The sequence below is a fragment of the Salvelinus sp. IW2-2015 genome, linkage group LG18 (genome assembly GCF_002910315.2).
Source record: "Salvelinus sp. IW2-2015 linkage group LG18, ASM291031v2, whole genome shotgun sequence".
Classification (NCBI taxonomy): Eukaryota; Metazoa; Chordata; class Actinopteri; order Salmoniformes; family Salmonidae; genus Salvelinus; species Salvelinus sp. IW2-2015.
The window spans coordinates 51,832,831-51,851,179 of record NC_036858.1 but is presented as its reverse complement, the minus strand read 5'-3'; the positions used below and the strand labels follow the sequence as shown (position 1 = coordinate 51,851,179).

General features: G+C 43.6%; 1 protein-coding gene across 1 annotated transcript in view; it reads left to right on the top strand.

Annotated features, from left to right (window-relative positions):
* Window positions 1-18,349, top strand: part of cnnm1 (cyclin and CBS domain divalent metal cation transport mediator 1) — a 32,293-nt gene that overhangs the window by 12,366 nt on the left and 1,578 nt on the right. The window contains 8 exon segments of the mRNA XM_024007716.2: window positions 6,028-6,168; window positions 6,322-6,491; window positions 8,313-8,412; window positions 14,205-14,353; window positions 15,079-15,310; window positions 15,961-16,269; window positions 16,584-16,667; window positions 17,292-17,382. Of these exon segments, the coding sequence (XP_023863484.2) occupies window positions 6,028-6,168; window positions 6,322-6,491; window positions 8,313-8,412; window positions 14,205-14,353; window positions 15,079-15,310; window positions 15,961-16,269; window positions 16,584-16,667; window positions 17,292-17,371 (1,265 nt within the window). The 3' untranslated portion in view covers window positions 17,372-17,382.

Below are 18,349 nucleotides of genomic sequence, written 5' to 3'. Positions count from 1 at the left end.
ATACTACCCAACCACTGCGACCTGTCGCTCTGTTGGCTGCGCCTCTGATTCATACTCGTCACCAACCCACTGGCTCCAGGTCATCTACAAGTCTCTGTAGGAATGGCCCACGCTTATCTCAGCTCACTGGTCCCGTAGCAGCACCCACCGTAGCACGCGCTCCCAGATATCTCACATGGTCACCCAAGCCAATCTTCCTTTGGCCTGCCTTCCTTCCAGTCTCTGCTGCCAATGATTGTAACGAACGCAAAATACAACTGGAGACTCATATCTCTCCCTCACAGCTTTAAGACAGCTGTCGAGCAGCATCACAGATCACGCTACACCTGTACATAGCCATCTGTTAAAACCATCCAACTTCCTCATACCCCAGTACTGTATTTATTACTTTATACTGCATACCTTTGCACCCCCAGTATCTCAACTTGCACATTCATCTTCTGCCACATCTACCATTCAGTGTGTTAATTGCTATATTTGTAATTAACTCGCACATGGCCATTTATTGCCTTACACTCCTTATCTACCTATTGCACACACTGTATATATACTTTTTTCTACTGTATTATTGACTGTATTTGTTTCCATGGTAAACTCTGTGTTGTTGTATGTGTCGAACTGCTTTGCTTATCTTCCAGGTCCGAGTGTAATGAGAACTTTGTTCTCACTAGTAAGAATACCTGCGTTAAATATAAGGTGAGAATAAACTCTACATAAATTGTTCTCAAACATTTGTTGGACACCCTAATCAGGAAATCCTACGGGTGTTACAGCAAAAGTAGCAGATGTGTGGCCGTCACAATACAGCACACAAAACAGCAGCTTGTTCGGGCTTGATCCTACGCTTATTTGGAGACAGGATTGATTCTGCTAACCAACCTGATGTTCAGCTTAAAGAGGATGACTGTGTCATACACACTAACCTTTCACCTTCGGCATTTGAGATTTTATGTTATGTGTTGAATCTTTGTTCTGCATGGCTACAAACTATTGAACTTTGTGTGTGTGTGTTGTGTGTGTGGTGTGTGTGTGTGGTGTTGTGTGTCGGTGTGTGTGTTGGTGTGTTGTTGTGTGTGTGTGGGTGTGTGTGGTGGTTGTGTGTGGGTGTGTGTGGTGTGCGAGAGAGAGAAGCAGGTAGCCATCTGCCACATTAGTAACATGATCCCCTTCACGTTAAGCGGTCCTCTGCATCAGTGACAAATTGAACCTTTTATTCAGTGTCTGCTTGTTTGTTTAGATGATATGGGCAGACACCTAAAACGTTGACTGTTCCACTGTTGGTTTCTCAACCATGGAGGCTGTGTAGTTTGCTGCGGAAGAAGCCGCGGAACCCTGGGAACCGATCAGAGAGGGGCCTAAGACAGTCAAACTGAAACACTTAAACTGGATCGCTGAGCAACCGTTGAATTTAACTTACCAATGAATACATAATACTTACGGGAAACCAAAAACAAACAGCTCGACAAAAAAAAGTGGAAGGCAAGCCACTGGGACTTGGCAGCCACACACACAACAACACACACACACAAACACAACAACACACACAAACAACACACGACAACACACACACACACAACAACACACACAACACAATCCACTCACACCCAACAAACACCCACACACACACTGCCTAACTGATACACCACCACTAACCGCGACGGTCTTATAAAACCAGTACAGCCAAAGAGAGAAACTTACCACCTACACAGTTTGGGATGCCCAGAACAATCATAAAGACCAACACAGCCCCAACCTCCATCACCGGCCCGAAGCACCATAAATACAGAGCGAGCCCACAGCTGATGAATCTGCCCAACACATTGACGGTGCAATATACTGACAAGTGGCGTACGACGCGAAGTGATAAGCCGTCGGAGCACTAAATGTTTATAACCATCTAAGCCAAGATTTATAGTGCTAAATCATACCAGGTGCCTCTAGTACGGACATAACAGACACTAGCCCTAGTACCCGGCGCAAGGATACCCCAGCAAGAATATACCTCACCAGATCCTGACTACACCAACAGAAACAACAGCCACATCACCATCATCTTCCCACGAATAGAAGCAAGTACCAAAAACACACAAAACTGGAGTAGTGAAGAACAGAAAATCAACACTAGACACACTTAAAAAGAAAAACCACAACCAAACAAAACTGTGAAACTCGAGCTAGCTCTATAGCATAACTATAGCTTTATAAGGTAGATACCAGACTACAAACTGAAAGCAGGGCGAACAAAAACCCCAGTGAACAGTAGCGCACACAGAATTCCACACAGATATGCCGAAACCAACAATGATAGATGAATAAGATGCAGAGCAACGGCACAACATACCAGCTAGTAAACCCAGGCCATAAACAATGGGTACAGACGCGAATTATAGCCCAAGCTTAAGAACTGATCAAAAAAATCCAGGGATCATATAGAAAAGATGGGGCTTTGGTGACAAAACGGACGGCACTGTGATAGACTGCATCCAATTTGTTGAGTAGAGTGTTGGAGGCTATTTTGTAAATGACATCGCCGAAGTTGAGGATCGGTAGGATGGTTAGTTTTACGAGGGTATGTTTGGCAGCATGAGTGAAGGATGCTTTGTTGCGAAATAGGAAGCCGATTCTAGATTCAATTTGGATTGGAGATGCTTAATGTGAGTCTGGAAGGAGAGTTTACAGTCTAAGCAGACACCTAGGTATTTGTAGTTGTCCACATATTCTAAGTCAGAACCGTCCAGAGTAGTGATGTTGGACAGGCGGGCAGGTGCGGGCAGTGATCGGTTGAAGAGCATGCATTTAGTTTTACTTGCATTTAAGAGCAGTTGGAGGCCACGGAAAGGACAGTTGTATGGCATTGAAGCTCTTCTGGAGGTTAGTTAACACAGTGTCCAAAGAAGGGCCAGAGGTATATAGAATGGTGTCGTCTGTGTAGAGGTGAATCAGAGAATCCCCAGCAGAAAGAGCGACATCGTTGATGTATACAGAGAAAAGAGTTGGCCTGAGAATTGAACCCTGTGGCACCCCCATAGAGACTGCCAGAGATCGGGACAACAGGCCCTCTGATTTTACACACTGAACTCTATCAGAGAAGTAGTTGGTGAACCAAGCAAGGCAATCATTTGAGAAACCAAGGCTGCTGAGTCTGCCGATAAGAGTGTGGTGATTAACAGAGTCGAAAGCCTTGGCCAGGTCGATGAATAGGGCTGCACAGTAATGTCTCTTATCGATGGCGGTTATAATATCGTTTAGGACCTTGAGCGTGGCTGAGGTGCACCCATGACCAGCTCTGAAACTAGATTGCATAGCAGAGAAAGTACGGTGGGATTCAAAATGGTTGGTAATCTGTTTGTTAACTTGGCTTTCAAAGACCTTAGAAAGGCAGGGTAGGATAGATATAGGTCTGTAGCAGTTTGGGTCTAGAGTGTCTCCCCCTTTGAASAGGGGGATGACCGCGGCAGCTTTCCAATCTTTGGAAATCTCAGACGATACGAAAGAGAGGTTGAACAGGCTAGTAGGGGTTGCAACAATTTCGGCAGATAATTTTAGGAAGAGAGGGTCCAGATTGTCTAGCCCGGCTGATTTGTAGGGGTCACGATTTTGCAGCAATTTCAGAACATCAGCTATTTGGATTTGGGTGAAGGAGAAATGGGGGCGGCTTGGGCGAGTTGCTGTGGGTGGTGCAGAGCTGTTGACCGGGGTAGGGGTGGGCAGGTGGAAAGCATGGCCAGCCGTAGAAAAATGCTTATTGAAATTCTCAATTATAGTGGATTTATTGGTGGTGACAGTGTTCCCTAGCCTCAGTGCAGTGGGCAGCTGGGAGGAGGTGCTCTTATTCTCCATGGACTTTACAGTGTCCCAGAACTTTTTTGAGTTTGTGCTACAGGATGCAAATTTCTTCTTGAAAAAACTAGCCTTAGCTTTCCTAACTGCCTGTGTATATTGGTTCCTAACTTCCCTGAAAAGATACATATCACTTGGGGCTATTCGATGCTAATGCAGAACGCCACAGGATATTTTTGTGCTGGTCAAGGGCAGTCAGGTCTGGAGAGAACCAAGGGCTATATCTGTTCCTGATTCTACATTTTTGAATGGGGCATGCTTATTTAAGATGGTGAGGAAGGCACTTTTAAAGAATAACCAGGCATCCTCTACTGACGGGATGAGGTCAATATCCTTCCAGGATACACGGGCCAGGTCGATAAGAAAGGCCTGCTCATTGAAGTGTTTTAGGGAGCGTTTGACAGTGATGAGGGTGGTCATTTGACCGCAGACCCATAACGGACACAGGCAATGAGGCAGTGATCGCTGAGATCTGGGTTGAAAACAGCAGAGGTGTATTTGGAGGGCAAGTTGGTTAGGATGATATCTATGAGGGTGCCCGTGTTAACAGATTGGGGTCGTACCTGGTGGGTTCATTGATCATTTTTGTGAGATCTGCAGGGATCAAGCTTCGATTGTGGATGGCCCGGGGTTTAAGCATGTCCCATTTTTAGTAACTAGCAGCACGAGCCTTGAGATAGATGGGGGCAATCAATTTCAACATATGGGCGACAACGCGGGCAGAGGGTGGTCTATAGCAAGCGCAATGGTAAGAGACTTGTTTCTGGAAAGGTGGCATTTAAAAGTAGAAGCTCGAATGTTTGGGTAGACCTGAATATAAGACAGAATCTGCAGGCTATCTCTGCAGTAGATTGCAACACCCGCCCCCTTTTGGCATTCTATCTTGCCGAAAATGTTATTAGTTAGGGATGCACATTCCAGGGTTTTTGTGGTCTTCCTAAGCCAGATTGTTCAGACACGGCCTAGACATCGGGTTGGTTAGAGTGTGCTAAAGCAGTGAATAAAAACAACTTAGGGAGAGGCTTACTTTTAACATGCAGAAACCAAGTCTTTTACGGTATACAGAAGTCAACAAATGAGGGCACCTGGGAATAGGAGTGGAGCTAGGCACTGCAGGGCTGGATTAACCTTCACATCAACCAAGGAACAGAGGAAGAGTTGGAGTAAGGGTGAACGGCTTAAAAGCTATAAGAAGCGGGTCGTCTAGTACGTCGGACAGAGAGTAACAAGGAGCAGGGTTTACTATGGGGTGCAATAGAGTAGGTTCAAGGCATATGTAACAGACAAAGGTATGGCTAGGATGTGAGTACATTGGAGTAAACTAGGATTGAGTCTTATGATGAGAGAGATATTGTCTCTAGAGACGTTTAAACCAGTGATGTCACCGATCCGTCAACGAACGGAGGGGCCTGTTGAAAAAAAACGTCGGGCAGATTACCAATGCAAAAATATTAAAATATGCACATTCTACATAATAGAGGTCCACAAGCTTCATTGTAGCACGATTAGACCGCAGTCATCACAAGTCGCTGTGTGTGTCGCAAGACACCGGACTCATTCGTAATTAGACCATCATCACAACGCTGTGTGTGTCGGACACCGGACTTCATTCGTACATTCAGATCCAGTCATCACAACGCTGTGTGTGTCGGACACCGGACTTCTTCGTACATTGACAGTCATCACAACGCTGTGTGTGTCGGACACCGGACTTCATTCGTACATTAGACCAGTCATCACAACGCTGTGTGTGTCAGACACCGGACTTCATTCGTACATTAGACCAATCATCACAATGCTGTGTGTGTGTGTGTGTGTGTGTGTGTGTGCTTGTGCGTGTGTGTATGTTAAATATAGCACAGTGCAGCTAATCTCAGTGACTGCACCGCAGGCCTCACTCAGTATAACACCAGCTATTCATACCTTACTCTTTAACACAATCTGAACATCATATTACCAATCCAATCCAAGGCTATTCATCAAACTCCCCAGATGAGGGATTGTTTGATTCAAATCAGTTTAGTGAGTTGGGGGTGTGTATTTTTTCATCAGATGTTTCTGATGACAGTTTGTGTCCTGTGATAAACAACAGTTTGTGTCCTGTGATAAATAACTGTGTAAATAACAAATAAAACATGTAATTGATTGATTGATTGATGGATGGTTAATTGGTTAATTGTTTCCTAGTTGATAAGAGGACTAAGAGGCGCGTGTCTCACCATGAGAGGAAGCAACACGACTTCTCCATCTTTAACCTGACAGAGAACGAAATGAAGGTGAAGATGTCTCCTCAACTGCTGCTTGCTACACACCGTTTCCTGGCCACAGGTAGGACCTCTGTGTGGACGGATGTGTTTGTGTGTGTCGATGTTCATCTGTGCGTGCACTCACGCGTTACAATTTCTTCTATTCACCCACTCTTTTTTTCTTTCTTTCTTTTTTTCTTTTTCTTTCTTTCTTTCTTTGTTTCTCTTTTTCTAGAAGTGGAGCCCTTCAGGCCATGTCATCTCTCAGAGAAGATTCTCCTTCGTCTGATCAAACACCCCAGTGTYGTTCAGGAACTAAAGTTTGACAGAAAGAACAAACAAGCACCACAGCACTTCCTGTATATGAGGAACAAACCTGTCGACTACTTTGTCCTAGTTCTACAGGTACACACCATAGACACTGATACTACACTGTCCTGGTTGTACAGGTACACGCCATACACACTAATACTACACTGTCCTGGTTCTACAGACACACACCATACACACTGATGCTATACTGTCCTGTTTCTAGTATGATCAAATATTTTATTGCTTCTTTAATCAGGACAACAGTTTTCAGCTGTGCTAACATAATTTCAAAAGGGTTTTCTAATGATCAATAAGCCTTTTAAAATGATAAACTTGGATTAGCTAACACAACGTGCCATTGGAACACAGAAGTGATGGTTGCTGATAATGGGCCTCTGTACGCCAATGTAGATATTCCACAAATAATCTGCCGTTTCCAGCTACAAGAGTCATTTACAACATTAACAATGTCTACACTGTATTTCTGATCAATTTGATGTTATTTTAATGGGCAAAAAATTWCCTTTTCTGTCAAAAACAAGGACATTTCTAAGTGACCCCAAACTTTTGAACTGTAGTGTATTTCAAATACCATTCTCAAATAGGTATCTGAATACTTTGTAACGGCTGTCGTCTTCCTCCTCGTCTGAGGAGGAGAAGTTTGAAGGATCRGAGGACCAATGTGCAGCGTGGTAATTGTTCATCTTATTTAATGAAAATGAACAACTCAAAATACAAAAACAACAAAGTGAAAACCGAAACAGTTCTATCTGGTGCAGACACACAAAGACTGAAAACAACCACCCACAAAACCCAACAGAAAACAGGCTACCTAAATATGGTTCCCAATCAGGGACAACGATTGACAGCTGCCTCTGATTGAGAACCATATCAGGCCAAACACAGAAAACCCAACACAAGATAAAAAACATAGATTACCCACCCAACTCAACGCCCTGACCAACCTAAAACAAAAGACAAAACAAAGAACTAAGGTCAGAACGTGACATGCTTACTTTGGAGTATTAAGTTATTGAGATATTTGAAATAGATTGAACCCAGGACTGCACACCATAGACACTGATACTACACTGTCCTGGATCTATAATACACACCATAGACACTGATACTACACTGTCCTGGATCTACAGATACACACCATAGACACTCATTACTACACTGTCCTGGAATCACAGATCACGAACACATAAACACTGATACACACTTCCTGGATCTACAGATACACACCATAGACACTGATACTACTACGTCCTGTTCTATAGATACACACCATATACACTGATACTACACTGTCCTGATCTACAGATACACACCATAACACTGAACGACACTGTCTTGGTTCTTACAGATACACACCATAGACACTGATACTACCCACTGTCCCTGGATCTACAGATACAACACCATAGACACTGATACTACACTGTCCTGGATCTATAGATGCACACCATAGACACTGATACTACACTGTCTGGATCTACAGATACACACCATAGACACTGATACTACACTGTCCTGATCTATAGATGCACACCATAGACACTGATACTTACATGCCTGGATCTACAGATACACACCATGACACTGATACTCACTGTCCTGGATATACAGATACACACCATAAACACTGATACTACACGTCGTTCGAGATACAGATACACACCATATACACTGATACTACACTGTCCTGGTTCTACAGATACACACCATAGACACTGATACTACACTGTCCGGGTTCTACAGATACACACCATAGACACTGACACTACACTGTCCGGGTTCTACAGATACACAGCTAGGGTTGTAAAACTACTGGTTATTTTTCAAAGTTACGAATTGGAAATCTATGGAAACGTTGGTGTTTAATAGTCTGTCTGTGTTATGTCATTGCAGGGTAAAGTGGAGGTGGAGATTGGTAAGGAGGCTCTTCGTTTTGAGAATGGAGCTTTCTCCTACTATGGCATGCCAGCCCTCATACCACCACTACCTATAGGTAAATAACCCACGGCCCCAAAGACACACAATGGGATTTTAACGGGTGTTAGTGATTATGATGTTGTTGATGATGATGATGACGGTGATGATGATGATGATGATGGTGATGAAGATGATTTATTGTACTCGAAAAATCTATTCTTACCCCAGCTTTCCCTGTTCTAAATGCTACTTTGCTTTTCTATGTTACAGTGCATTCAGAAAGTCTTCACACCCCTCCACTTTTTCCACATTCCACACAGCCTGAATTTAAAATGGATTMAATTGAGATTTTCTGTCACTGGCCTACACACAATACCCCATAATGTCAAAGTGGAATTATGCTTTTAGACCTTTTTACAAATTAATGAAATATGAAAAGTTGAAATGTCTTGGCAATGTTCCTTCTAACCTGTGCGCGTGCGGTGGGACTACCGCGCAGAAATATCAGCCCACAGAGAGAAAGACGAGATTGAACTTCACTCAACTTTCTAGAGCAGTGGTCACCAACCTGTCAATCGCGATTGACTGGTTGATCTCCAAGGAATTCCTAGTCAATCGCCAAATATTTCTGTTAAAAAAACAACGATAAAGTCTCGGGTGAACTGCTGCCATTTTKAACCATTTAATGTGTCTGAAGGTACAAACTCTGCCTTCCCGGTGCGCCGAGAGCAAATCAAGTGCACTATAGGCCTACCGCTGGCCAATCGGATGGCTCAGATTACCGTGTCTGCAGTAACGTAGCAGGCATACAAGAAAGCTACAGTGAAGTAGATACTGTGAGATTTCAAAACGTTTAAAACCATGACTAGAGAGAGACTGTCAACGAATACAGCAAAGATAAGTTCTTACTCATTACTGTCAACACTGTGTCAACACTTTTATAAGCCATAAAATGTGTTTTCTTCCTATTTCCACTCAGCGCTACAACAAGCAGTGCAGCAGCAGTAGGAAAGTGTATCTATAGGCTTGCGTTGTTGTTATTATTACCAAGGAATATTTCACTTTCTCTGTTCATAGGAGTAACAACATGAATTTGTGCAGGAGGCAGAAATAATGCGATGCAACTCGAGTTTCACCATCAGCTGGAAGATGGGGTCCTTTTTGGTCAGTGTCTGTGGAGCAAAGGGAGAGCGGAGGGATGTTTAGAGGCAGACCCTCAATCTGCTGCTCTCTCCTTCCACTGAAACTGACCATCAGATGCAGGCACTATCAGCCCAGTAAAATAAAAAGCAAATTATTTAAATGTAGGCCCACTCAGTTGTGCTTCACAAGTAATACAACAACGGATCTATTACTGGTGTGATCATATAGCCCGAACAACAATGTATTGGCAGTGCAATTCAAGCAAAGCCGATATGCGGTGGTAACGTWTYGGGCCTATAGCTTACTGCACAAACCTCATTGCTACAATACTATACTTTTTAAATGTTACATAGGCTTATGTTTTTTAAGTCATGTTAAAAAAAAATCTGAGCGGTAGATCTCGGCTTGCATTTTGACTCAAAGTGATCTTGACTCAGAAAAGGTTGGTGACCACTGTTCTAGAGTTTTYCCTGTTAACACTATCAATATTTCCCTTTACTGTGGCAATTGTGATTGAATCAATGCAATATTAGCCACTTTCAATGCAGCATACCGAAACAAAACGAACTATGTAAAATATTGTTTTGTAGGCAGAACACATCGGAGTAGGATTGTATTGCATTGACATGCACTACTCAGCCCGTACTCTACACAGACCGGTGCGGCATAAACAATCAGAGCTGCAGTAGACCTATATGCAAATGGACCGTTGCCATATATGGATATGCACCATTTACTTTGAACTGGACTGTGTTTACAGCATGAGCGGTCGTGAGTAGATGCCCTTGTTTTGAGATCAACGCGAGAGCTGCATGTAGCCACATGCACATTTTGTTCATATCTTTGCCAGTTAGTGAGTTAACATCTTTGAAAAGCGAGTCAGGTAAAGAGCATTGATTTTGTCTTAAAGGGGCAGTGTTGTATTTTGAGACAGGCTTGAATAAGCAAGTAGCTATTAGGCAGAGGGGAGCATAATTTGTCTGATTATCTGTAATAATGGTGTTTTATTTTGTAAAGTGGTTTCTTGCATCAAACAACACAACAACATTTTCAGTCACCTCCTTGTCTGAAGGACAAGTGGATAAACAGGTTAATGTCAAGCACTGCATGTTGTTTTTTTCAAAGTCTCATGGAATGTAGGCCTACATTGAACACGACACATTGGCTGCTACTGTAGGCTGAATGATAGAACAGCTATTTCCTTGTTAAAATGTTATGGGACGCATTTTCTCCATTGTTGTTGATGGTAGGCCACTCTGGTAGGCCTACAGTGCATTCGGAAAGTATTCARRCCCGTTCACTTTTTCCACRTTTTGTTACGTTACAGCCTTTTTTCTAAAATTGATTCAATTACATTTTTCCTCATCAATCTACACACAATACCCCAAAATGACAAAGCAAAAACAGTTTTTCAGAAATGTTAGCAAATTTATTAAAAATACCTTGTTTACATAAGTATTCAGACCTTTTACTAGGAGACTCGAAATTGAGCTCAGGTGCATCCTGTTTCCATTGATCATCCTTGATATTTCTACAACTTGATTGGATTCCAGCTGTGGTAAATTCAACTAAATGGACATGATTTGGAAAGGCACACACCTGTCTATATAAGGTCCCACAGTTGACAGTGCATTTCAGAGCAAAAACCAAGCCATGAGGTCGAAAGAATTGTTTGATCTGGGGAAGTGTACCAAAACATTTCTGCAGCATTGAAGGTCCCCCAAGAACACAGTGGMCGCCATCATTCTTAAATGGAAGAAGTTTGAAACCACCAACACTCTTCCTAGAGCTGCACATCTGGCCAAACTGAGCAATCAGGGGAGAAGGGCCTTGGTCGGGGAGGTGACCAAGAACCCGATGGTCACTCAGACAGAGCTCCAGAGTTTCTCTGTGGAGATGGGAGAACCTTCCAGAAGGACAACCATCTCTGCAGCACTCCATCACGTAGGTCTTTATGGTTGAGCAGCCAGACGGAAGCCACTCCTCAGTAAAAGTGTCATGACAGCCCACTTGGAGTTTGCCAAAAGGCATCTAAAGGACTCCCAGACCATGAGAAACAAGATTCTCTGGTCTGATGAAACCAAGATTGAACTCCTTGGCCTGAATGCCAAGCGTAACATCTGGAGTAAACCAGGCACCACTCATCACCTGGCCAATACCATCCCTACGGTGAAGCATGGTGGTGGCAGCATCATGCTGYGAGATGTTTTTCAGCWGCAGGGACTGGGAGACTAGTCAGGATCGGGGGAAAGATGAATGGAGAAAAGTACAGAGATATCCTTGATGTGAACCTGCTCCAGAGCGCTCAGGACCTCAGACTGGGGGYGAAGATTCACCCTCCAATAGGACAATAACTCTAAGCACACAGCCAAGACAACAGAGGAGTGGCAATGCAGGACTGACTTCGGGACACGTTTCTGAATGTCCTTCAGTGGCCAGAGCCCAGATTTGAACCCGATCGAACATCTCTGAAAAGAACAGTGCAGTGATGCTCCCCATCCAACCTGACAGATCTTGAGAGGATCTGCAGAGCAGAATGGGAGGAACTCCCCAAATACAGGTGTGCCAAGCTTGTAGCGTCATACCCAAGAAGACTTGTGGCTGTAATCACTGCCAAAGGTGCWTCAACAAAGTACTGAGTAAAGGGTCGGAAAATGTAAATGTAAATGTTATTTTTCAGTTTTTTATTTTTTTAAATAAAATTGTAAAGATGTCTAAAAACCTATTTTTGCTTTGTCAATTAGGCTGTAAYGTAACAAAATGTGGGGAAAATTAAGAGGTCTGAATACTTTCCGAATGCACTGTACATTACGATCAAATAGTCACAGTAACCTACAAAAACATTTGAGGGAACAGTCAAATAGTATTCAGCCTCTTTGTTATGGCAAGCCTAAAGGAGTAAAAATGTGCATCAATACACCCAGTCACTACAAAGATACAGGCATCCTTCCTAACTCAGTAGCAGCAGAGGAAGGAAACCATTCAGGGATTTCACCATGAGGCCAATGGTGACTTTAAAACAGTTACAGAGTTTAATGGCTGTGATGGTAGAACTGTGGATGGCTCAACAACATTGTAGTTACTCCACAATACTAACCTAAATGACAGGGTGAAAAAGAGGAAGCCTGTACAGAATAAAAATATTCAAAACATGTATCCTGTAAGGCACTAAAGTAATACTGCAAATACATGAACGTTATGTCCTGAATACAAAGCGTTATGTTTGGGGCAAATCCAACACAACACATCACTGAGTACCACTATTCATTTCAATTATGGTGATGGCTGCATCATGTTATGAGTATGCTTGTCATCGGCAAGGACTAGGGAGTTTTTTAGGATAGAAAGAAACAGAATAGATCTAAGCCCAGGCAAAATCTTAGAGGAAAACCTGGTTCAGTCTGCTCTCCAACAGACACTGGGAGACAAATCCACCTTTCAGCAGGACAATAACCTAAAACAAAGCCAAATATACACTGGAGTTGCTTACCAAGACAACATTGTATGTTCCTGAGTGGCCTAGATACAGTTTTGACTTAAATCGGCTTGAAAATCTATGGCAAGACTTGAAAATGGCTGTCTAGCAATGATCAACAACCAACTTGAGCTTGAAGAATTTTCAAAAGAATAAGGTGCAAATATTGTACAATCAAGGTGTGCAAAGTTCTTAGAGACTTACCCAGAAAGACTCACAGCTGTAATCACTGCCAAAGGTGATTCTAACATGTATTGACTCAGGGGGTTGAATACTTATCTAATCAAAATATATTAGTGTGGAAAAAGGTAAGGGCTGTGAATACTTTCTAAAGGCACTGTATGTGTGTGCAAAATCCACTATTCATTTTCTTTTGAATCTGTGGGAGAAGCTGCAGTGGAAACTACAGTATGTAACTCCAGCAATTAAAGCTGTTTAAAAAAAATTGTTTAGTGGAAAGACATGTCCTGACCTGTGTGATATAACACACTGATAAGCAGACACAAGAGGACCAGCCCAGTGTCGTGCACGTGAGCGAGCGTTTGTGTGTGTGTGTGTGTGTGTGTATGTCAGGGGTGGGCAACAATTTTTGGTTATTGGGTCATATTGGGATTTTGAAATTCAATGGCGGGCCACACAGAGTTTTTGGGGACTGATTTATTTGTCAAAATCAGGGTTGGGGAGTAACTGATTACATGGAATCAGTTACATGTTATCTGACTACAAAAAAACTGTAACTGTAATCAGTTATGTTACCAGCAAAACTACTGTAATGAGGTTACAGATACTTCTGAAAAACTAGATGATTACTTCCTGGATTACTTCAGAAAGGATATTTGCAAGGAGAAGAAAAATGACACCTTTCTGTTTTTCTCAATGACATTCAATTCAGCATTGAAAAATGGCGCAAGTTCAAGTTTTTTATCCACCTGAGCGAGTCTGACCACAAGTCAGAGACCACTATGATGACACAACAAATGTGTTTGATAGATCATTTTTGTCTTGTTCTAATTCATTTTAAGGGGAAAGTAATCAGATTAYGTTACTGAGTTTGGGTAATCCAAAAGTTACGTTACTGATACCCAACCCAAGTAAAAATCTATTTGTGGGCCAGAAAAAGGGCAGTTATTTATCATTTCTAAATACTTTCTATCTAGTTTTAGACGCTCAAGTGTGGTCTGGAGCGTTTTTTTTTTTACCCCAAATAATCATCAGAAATAGAGACAGAATCTAATGAAACTCATCTCCAGTCAACAGGTTTGGTTCTGGTAGCAGTGGGTTGAACCAGTCAGAGTCTGTCTTATCAGGAGGCAGTGTGGGTCAGCTGAGTATAGGAGGGGGAGCAGTCTACCTACCTGACTTCTCTGTCAGACAACTCACTGACCTACAGATTATAAAGGTATACACCCACACAMGCATACACACACAAATTTAAAATACCCCTAAACTCCTAATTACCCAGATCCCATACCGCTACTAATTTCATTTCCCTTTGACATGTCTTAATCCCACTTATTTTGACTGAACACAGCCACATCCTCTCTCCCTCTCTCTCCATCCTTCTCTCTCTCTTTTTCCCTCCCTCTTTTTCCTTTTAATCTGTCTGTTTTAGCTTTAATCATTGGTGATAAATGACCTCCATTTTCAGTATGAATAATTTAGACTTAAAGTGATGGATGTACATCCTAAGTACACACTCTCTCATATCCCCCCCAAGTTCATTAATATAGTTCCAGGAAGAAGGTTGCTAGCCCACACAAACTGTAACTTTTACGTTTACATAGAGAAACAGCTTGGTGGTGTGTGTGCATCTGTGCATGTGTGTGCGTGTGGCGTGCATGTGTACTTGCCGTGTTTGTCGATGATTTTGTGTTGATGCTATTTTTGTGGTGTGTGATGATGATTTTGTGTTGATACTGTATTAGCGGTGTGTGTTGATACTGTATTTTCAGCATGTGTTGATGATTCTGTGTTGATACTGTATTTTCAGCATGTGTTGATGATTCTGTGTTGATACTGTATTTGCAGCGTGTGTTGATGATTTTGTGTTGATACTGTATCTGTGGGGTGTGTTGATGATTCTGTGTTGATACTGTATTTTCTGTGTGTGTTATTCTTTGCTAGATCTCAAGGAACCACTACCAGAATGCTCTAACAGCCAGTCTTATGGACAGTGTACCCCAGACCCCTGATCCCGACGGGAGACCCACCATCCCTGAGACCCGCTCCCTCAGCATCGCCCTGCCCCTGACACACACATACACACACCTCCGACCCGTCCTGGAACGACACACACACACAGAGGACAACACTGGACCACTCACCTCACAGCTCAACGAGAGAAACCGCATCGTCCGTAAGTGGAGTGTTTGTGTGTGTGTGGGTTACATAACCACCGTGGCAAACAGATGGTGTTAAAGAGTCTTCGATATGTTTTTTCCCCATCTTCATTCTGTCAGACACACGGAATAGATGTGATTAGAAGGCTAAAATAGACAGAGTTTGAGGCATAAATAGCTACATTTTGTTGATCATTTGTCAGTATTTACTTCCAAAGGGATATTCATCTGAAATAGACTCTTGTTTCAGTCGAACACACACACACCATAGGGTAACATGCCAGACAGTACAGGCCAGATGGTATCTGAAAAATCATGTAAGCCCTGAAACCAATCAGGTTTGGTTTATCTCATAATGCTTGTGAGTATGCATGTATGAACCTCTAACCTGCTCTCCTAAGCCTGTTGTCTGTCTCTTTGAATCAGTGGTCTGTCCTCTTGGTTGGGGTGGAAGGGGTGGAATTGATCATGATGCAGACATGTGCCGACTAGCCCCTCCCTGGTTCTCAATACCTCACTTTGCAGATAATGGGACATGTATCTGGTTCTTTCAGATCCACACTTCTATGTACAGAAGGGAGATTTTGAGACTGAAAAGGGGCTACCACCTCACTGAGGTGCAGCCTGTGTCCAGGATGTCACCATGGTACTCTGTCTCCCTCTACAGGCAGTAAGTCAGACGGACAGAGGAGTCCCAGTGATTCGGTGTTTCTACGGATGGATGACATACTCTACATCCAAGAAGACCTACAAAAACACCGTCAGGAAGGCCACCCAGAGGAGCGACTAGAGGAGAGACCGGAAGACATCCCGGAAGATAGAAAGGAAGACCGCCCAGAAGAACGTCTGGAAGACAGGCCTGAAGGCCGTATGAAAGACCGGCTGGAAGACCGTTCGGAAAACCGGTTAATTGAACGCCCAGAAGACCAGCTGGTAGAAATTCCGGAAGACCAGCTGGAAAGCCAAGAAGGGAACGGTGAGGGAAGAAGGGAAAGAGTTGTAAGCTGTTATAGCTGGTATATTCATGAGTGGTAACATTATTTAGTCCTCACAAGTCTAGTGAAGTTTGAAAAATCCTTCCATGGAAATATTGCCTAGAGCAGTGCCAAGGCCATGGTTTGCATAATTAATGGTATTTATTTATAGTCTTGTAGGTTGCAACTCTTCTCATTTCTCTACTCCCCCCCCCCTCTCACGCTCTCTCACCCACACACACTCTCTTGCCAACTCTTTTAATCCCTTGCCCACTTTTGCTCTCATTCACTCTCATCCTCTCGCTCTCCCACCTAGATGCTGTTCCTGTGGAGTTAGATATCATCTGTTCTCTATCTGGCTCAGAGGAGACACTGGGGAAGAAGCTGCTACGTAAACTGAGTGAGTGACTGATCTAGGATCAGCTTTTCCTCCCCACATTCTACATTTGACCATAGATCAGTATTCATTCTTCTTCTAATTCTGCCCAACTATGCCCCCCTCCACCACCCACCCTTACACACACACACACAAAATCACACGCACATTCAAACATTCCTCACCTAAACACTGTGTGGGCCCCAACAGTCAGCCAGACTAGTGACGGCAGGCGTATCATAGCAACATAACTTTGTGTTCTATCTCTTGCTGCATCACACGTTCCTCCAGAGAGTCTAATATATAATGTGTAAACACAAATAAGCTAATGGGTCTCTGAAATTACAGGACAACAGATTTGTTTTTAATATTTGTATGATGTTATTTTGTCCTACATTCTTCAATCAAACAAAACTGCTATTTTATGTTTCAATTGTAGATTAAAAGGTTATTTGTCATATGCAGAGATCGTTTGTATATGTTCGTATTCTWATCTTTTATTATTTATTATTGTTGTTGCATTGTTGAGAAGGAACCTGCAACTAAGCATTTCATTGGACGGTGTATACCACATGTATCCTGTACATATGACTAATCGTAAAACTTCAAGTTGAAACTTGAACTTGACACTGTGTCATATCCTTCCAGGTAACAAGAAGAGGAAAAAGTCCCGGGATGGGGAGAAGAGTGTGGAGGAAGGCTTGGAGCAGCCATCGGTGACCACCTAGCACAACGCCAGGTAGAGACAGCAGGGAAGACCTAGCATAGAGAAAGATAGGGAATAGACTGGCTCTGTTTCTCTCTCACTTCCCACTGGGAACTGGGTTAGAGGTTTGGTATGGACCAGACTCTAGTACTTATCAATAGGCGTCGAGAACCTCAAGATCTCTCTCTGAACGGTCCACTCCCCAGACCCAACCCTAACCCTGCATACCCTCTGTCCACTCCCCAGACCCAACCCTTCACCCTGCAATACCTCTGTTCACTCCCCAGACCCAGCCCTCACCTGCATACCCTCTGTTCACTCCCCAGACCCAACCCTAACCCTGCAACCTCTGTTCACTCCCAGACCCACCTCACCTGCATACCTCTGTTCACTCCCCAGACCCAGCCTCACCCTGCATACCCTCTGTTCACTCCCCAGACCCAGCCCTCACCCTGCATACCCTCTGTTCACTCCCCAGACCCAGCCTCACCTGCATACCTCTGTTCACTCCCCAGACCCAGCCCTCACCCTGCATACCTCTGTTCACTCCCAACCACCTAACCCTGGTACCCTCTGTCCACTCCCAGACCCAACCTAATCCTGATACCTCTGTCCACTCCCCAGACCCAACCTAATCTAGATACCCTCTGTCCACTCCCCAGACCCAACCCTAACCTGGATACCCTCTGTCCATCCCAGACCCACCTACCCTGGATACCCCACTGTCACCCCAGACCCAACCCTAACCTGCATACCCTCTGTCCACTCCCCAGACCCACCCTAACCCTAGATACCCTCTGTCCATCCCCAGACCCAACCCTAACCCTGGATACCCACTGTCCACTCCCCAGACCCAACCTACCCTGATACCCACTGTCCACTCCCCAGACCAACCCTAACCCTGGATACCCACTGTCACTCCCCAGACCCAACCTAAACCCGGATACCCCTGTCCACTCCCAGACCCAACCCTAACCCTGGATACCTCTGTCACTCACCC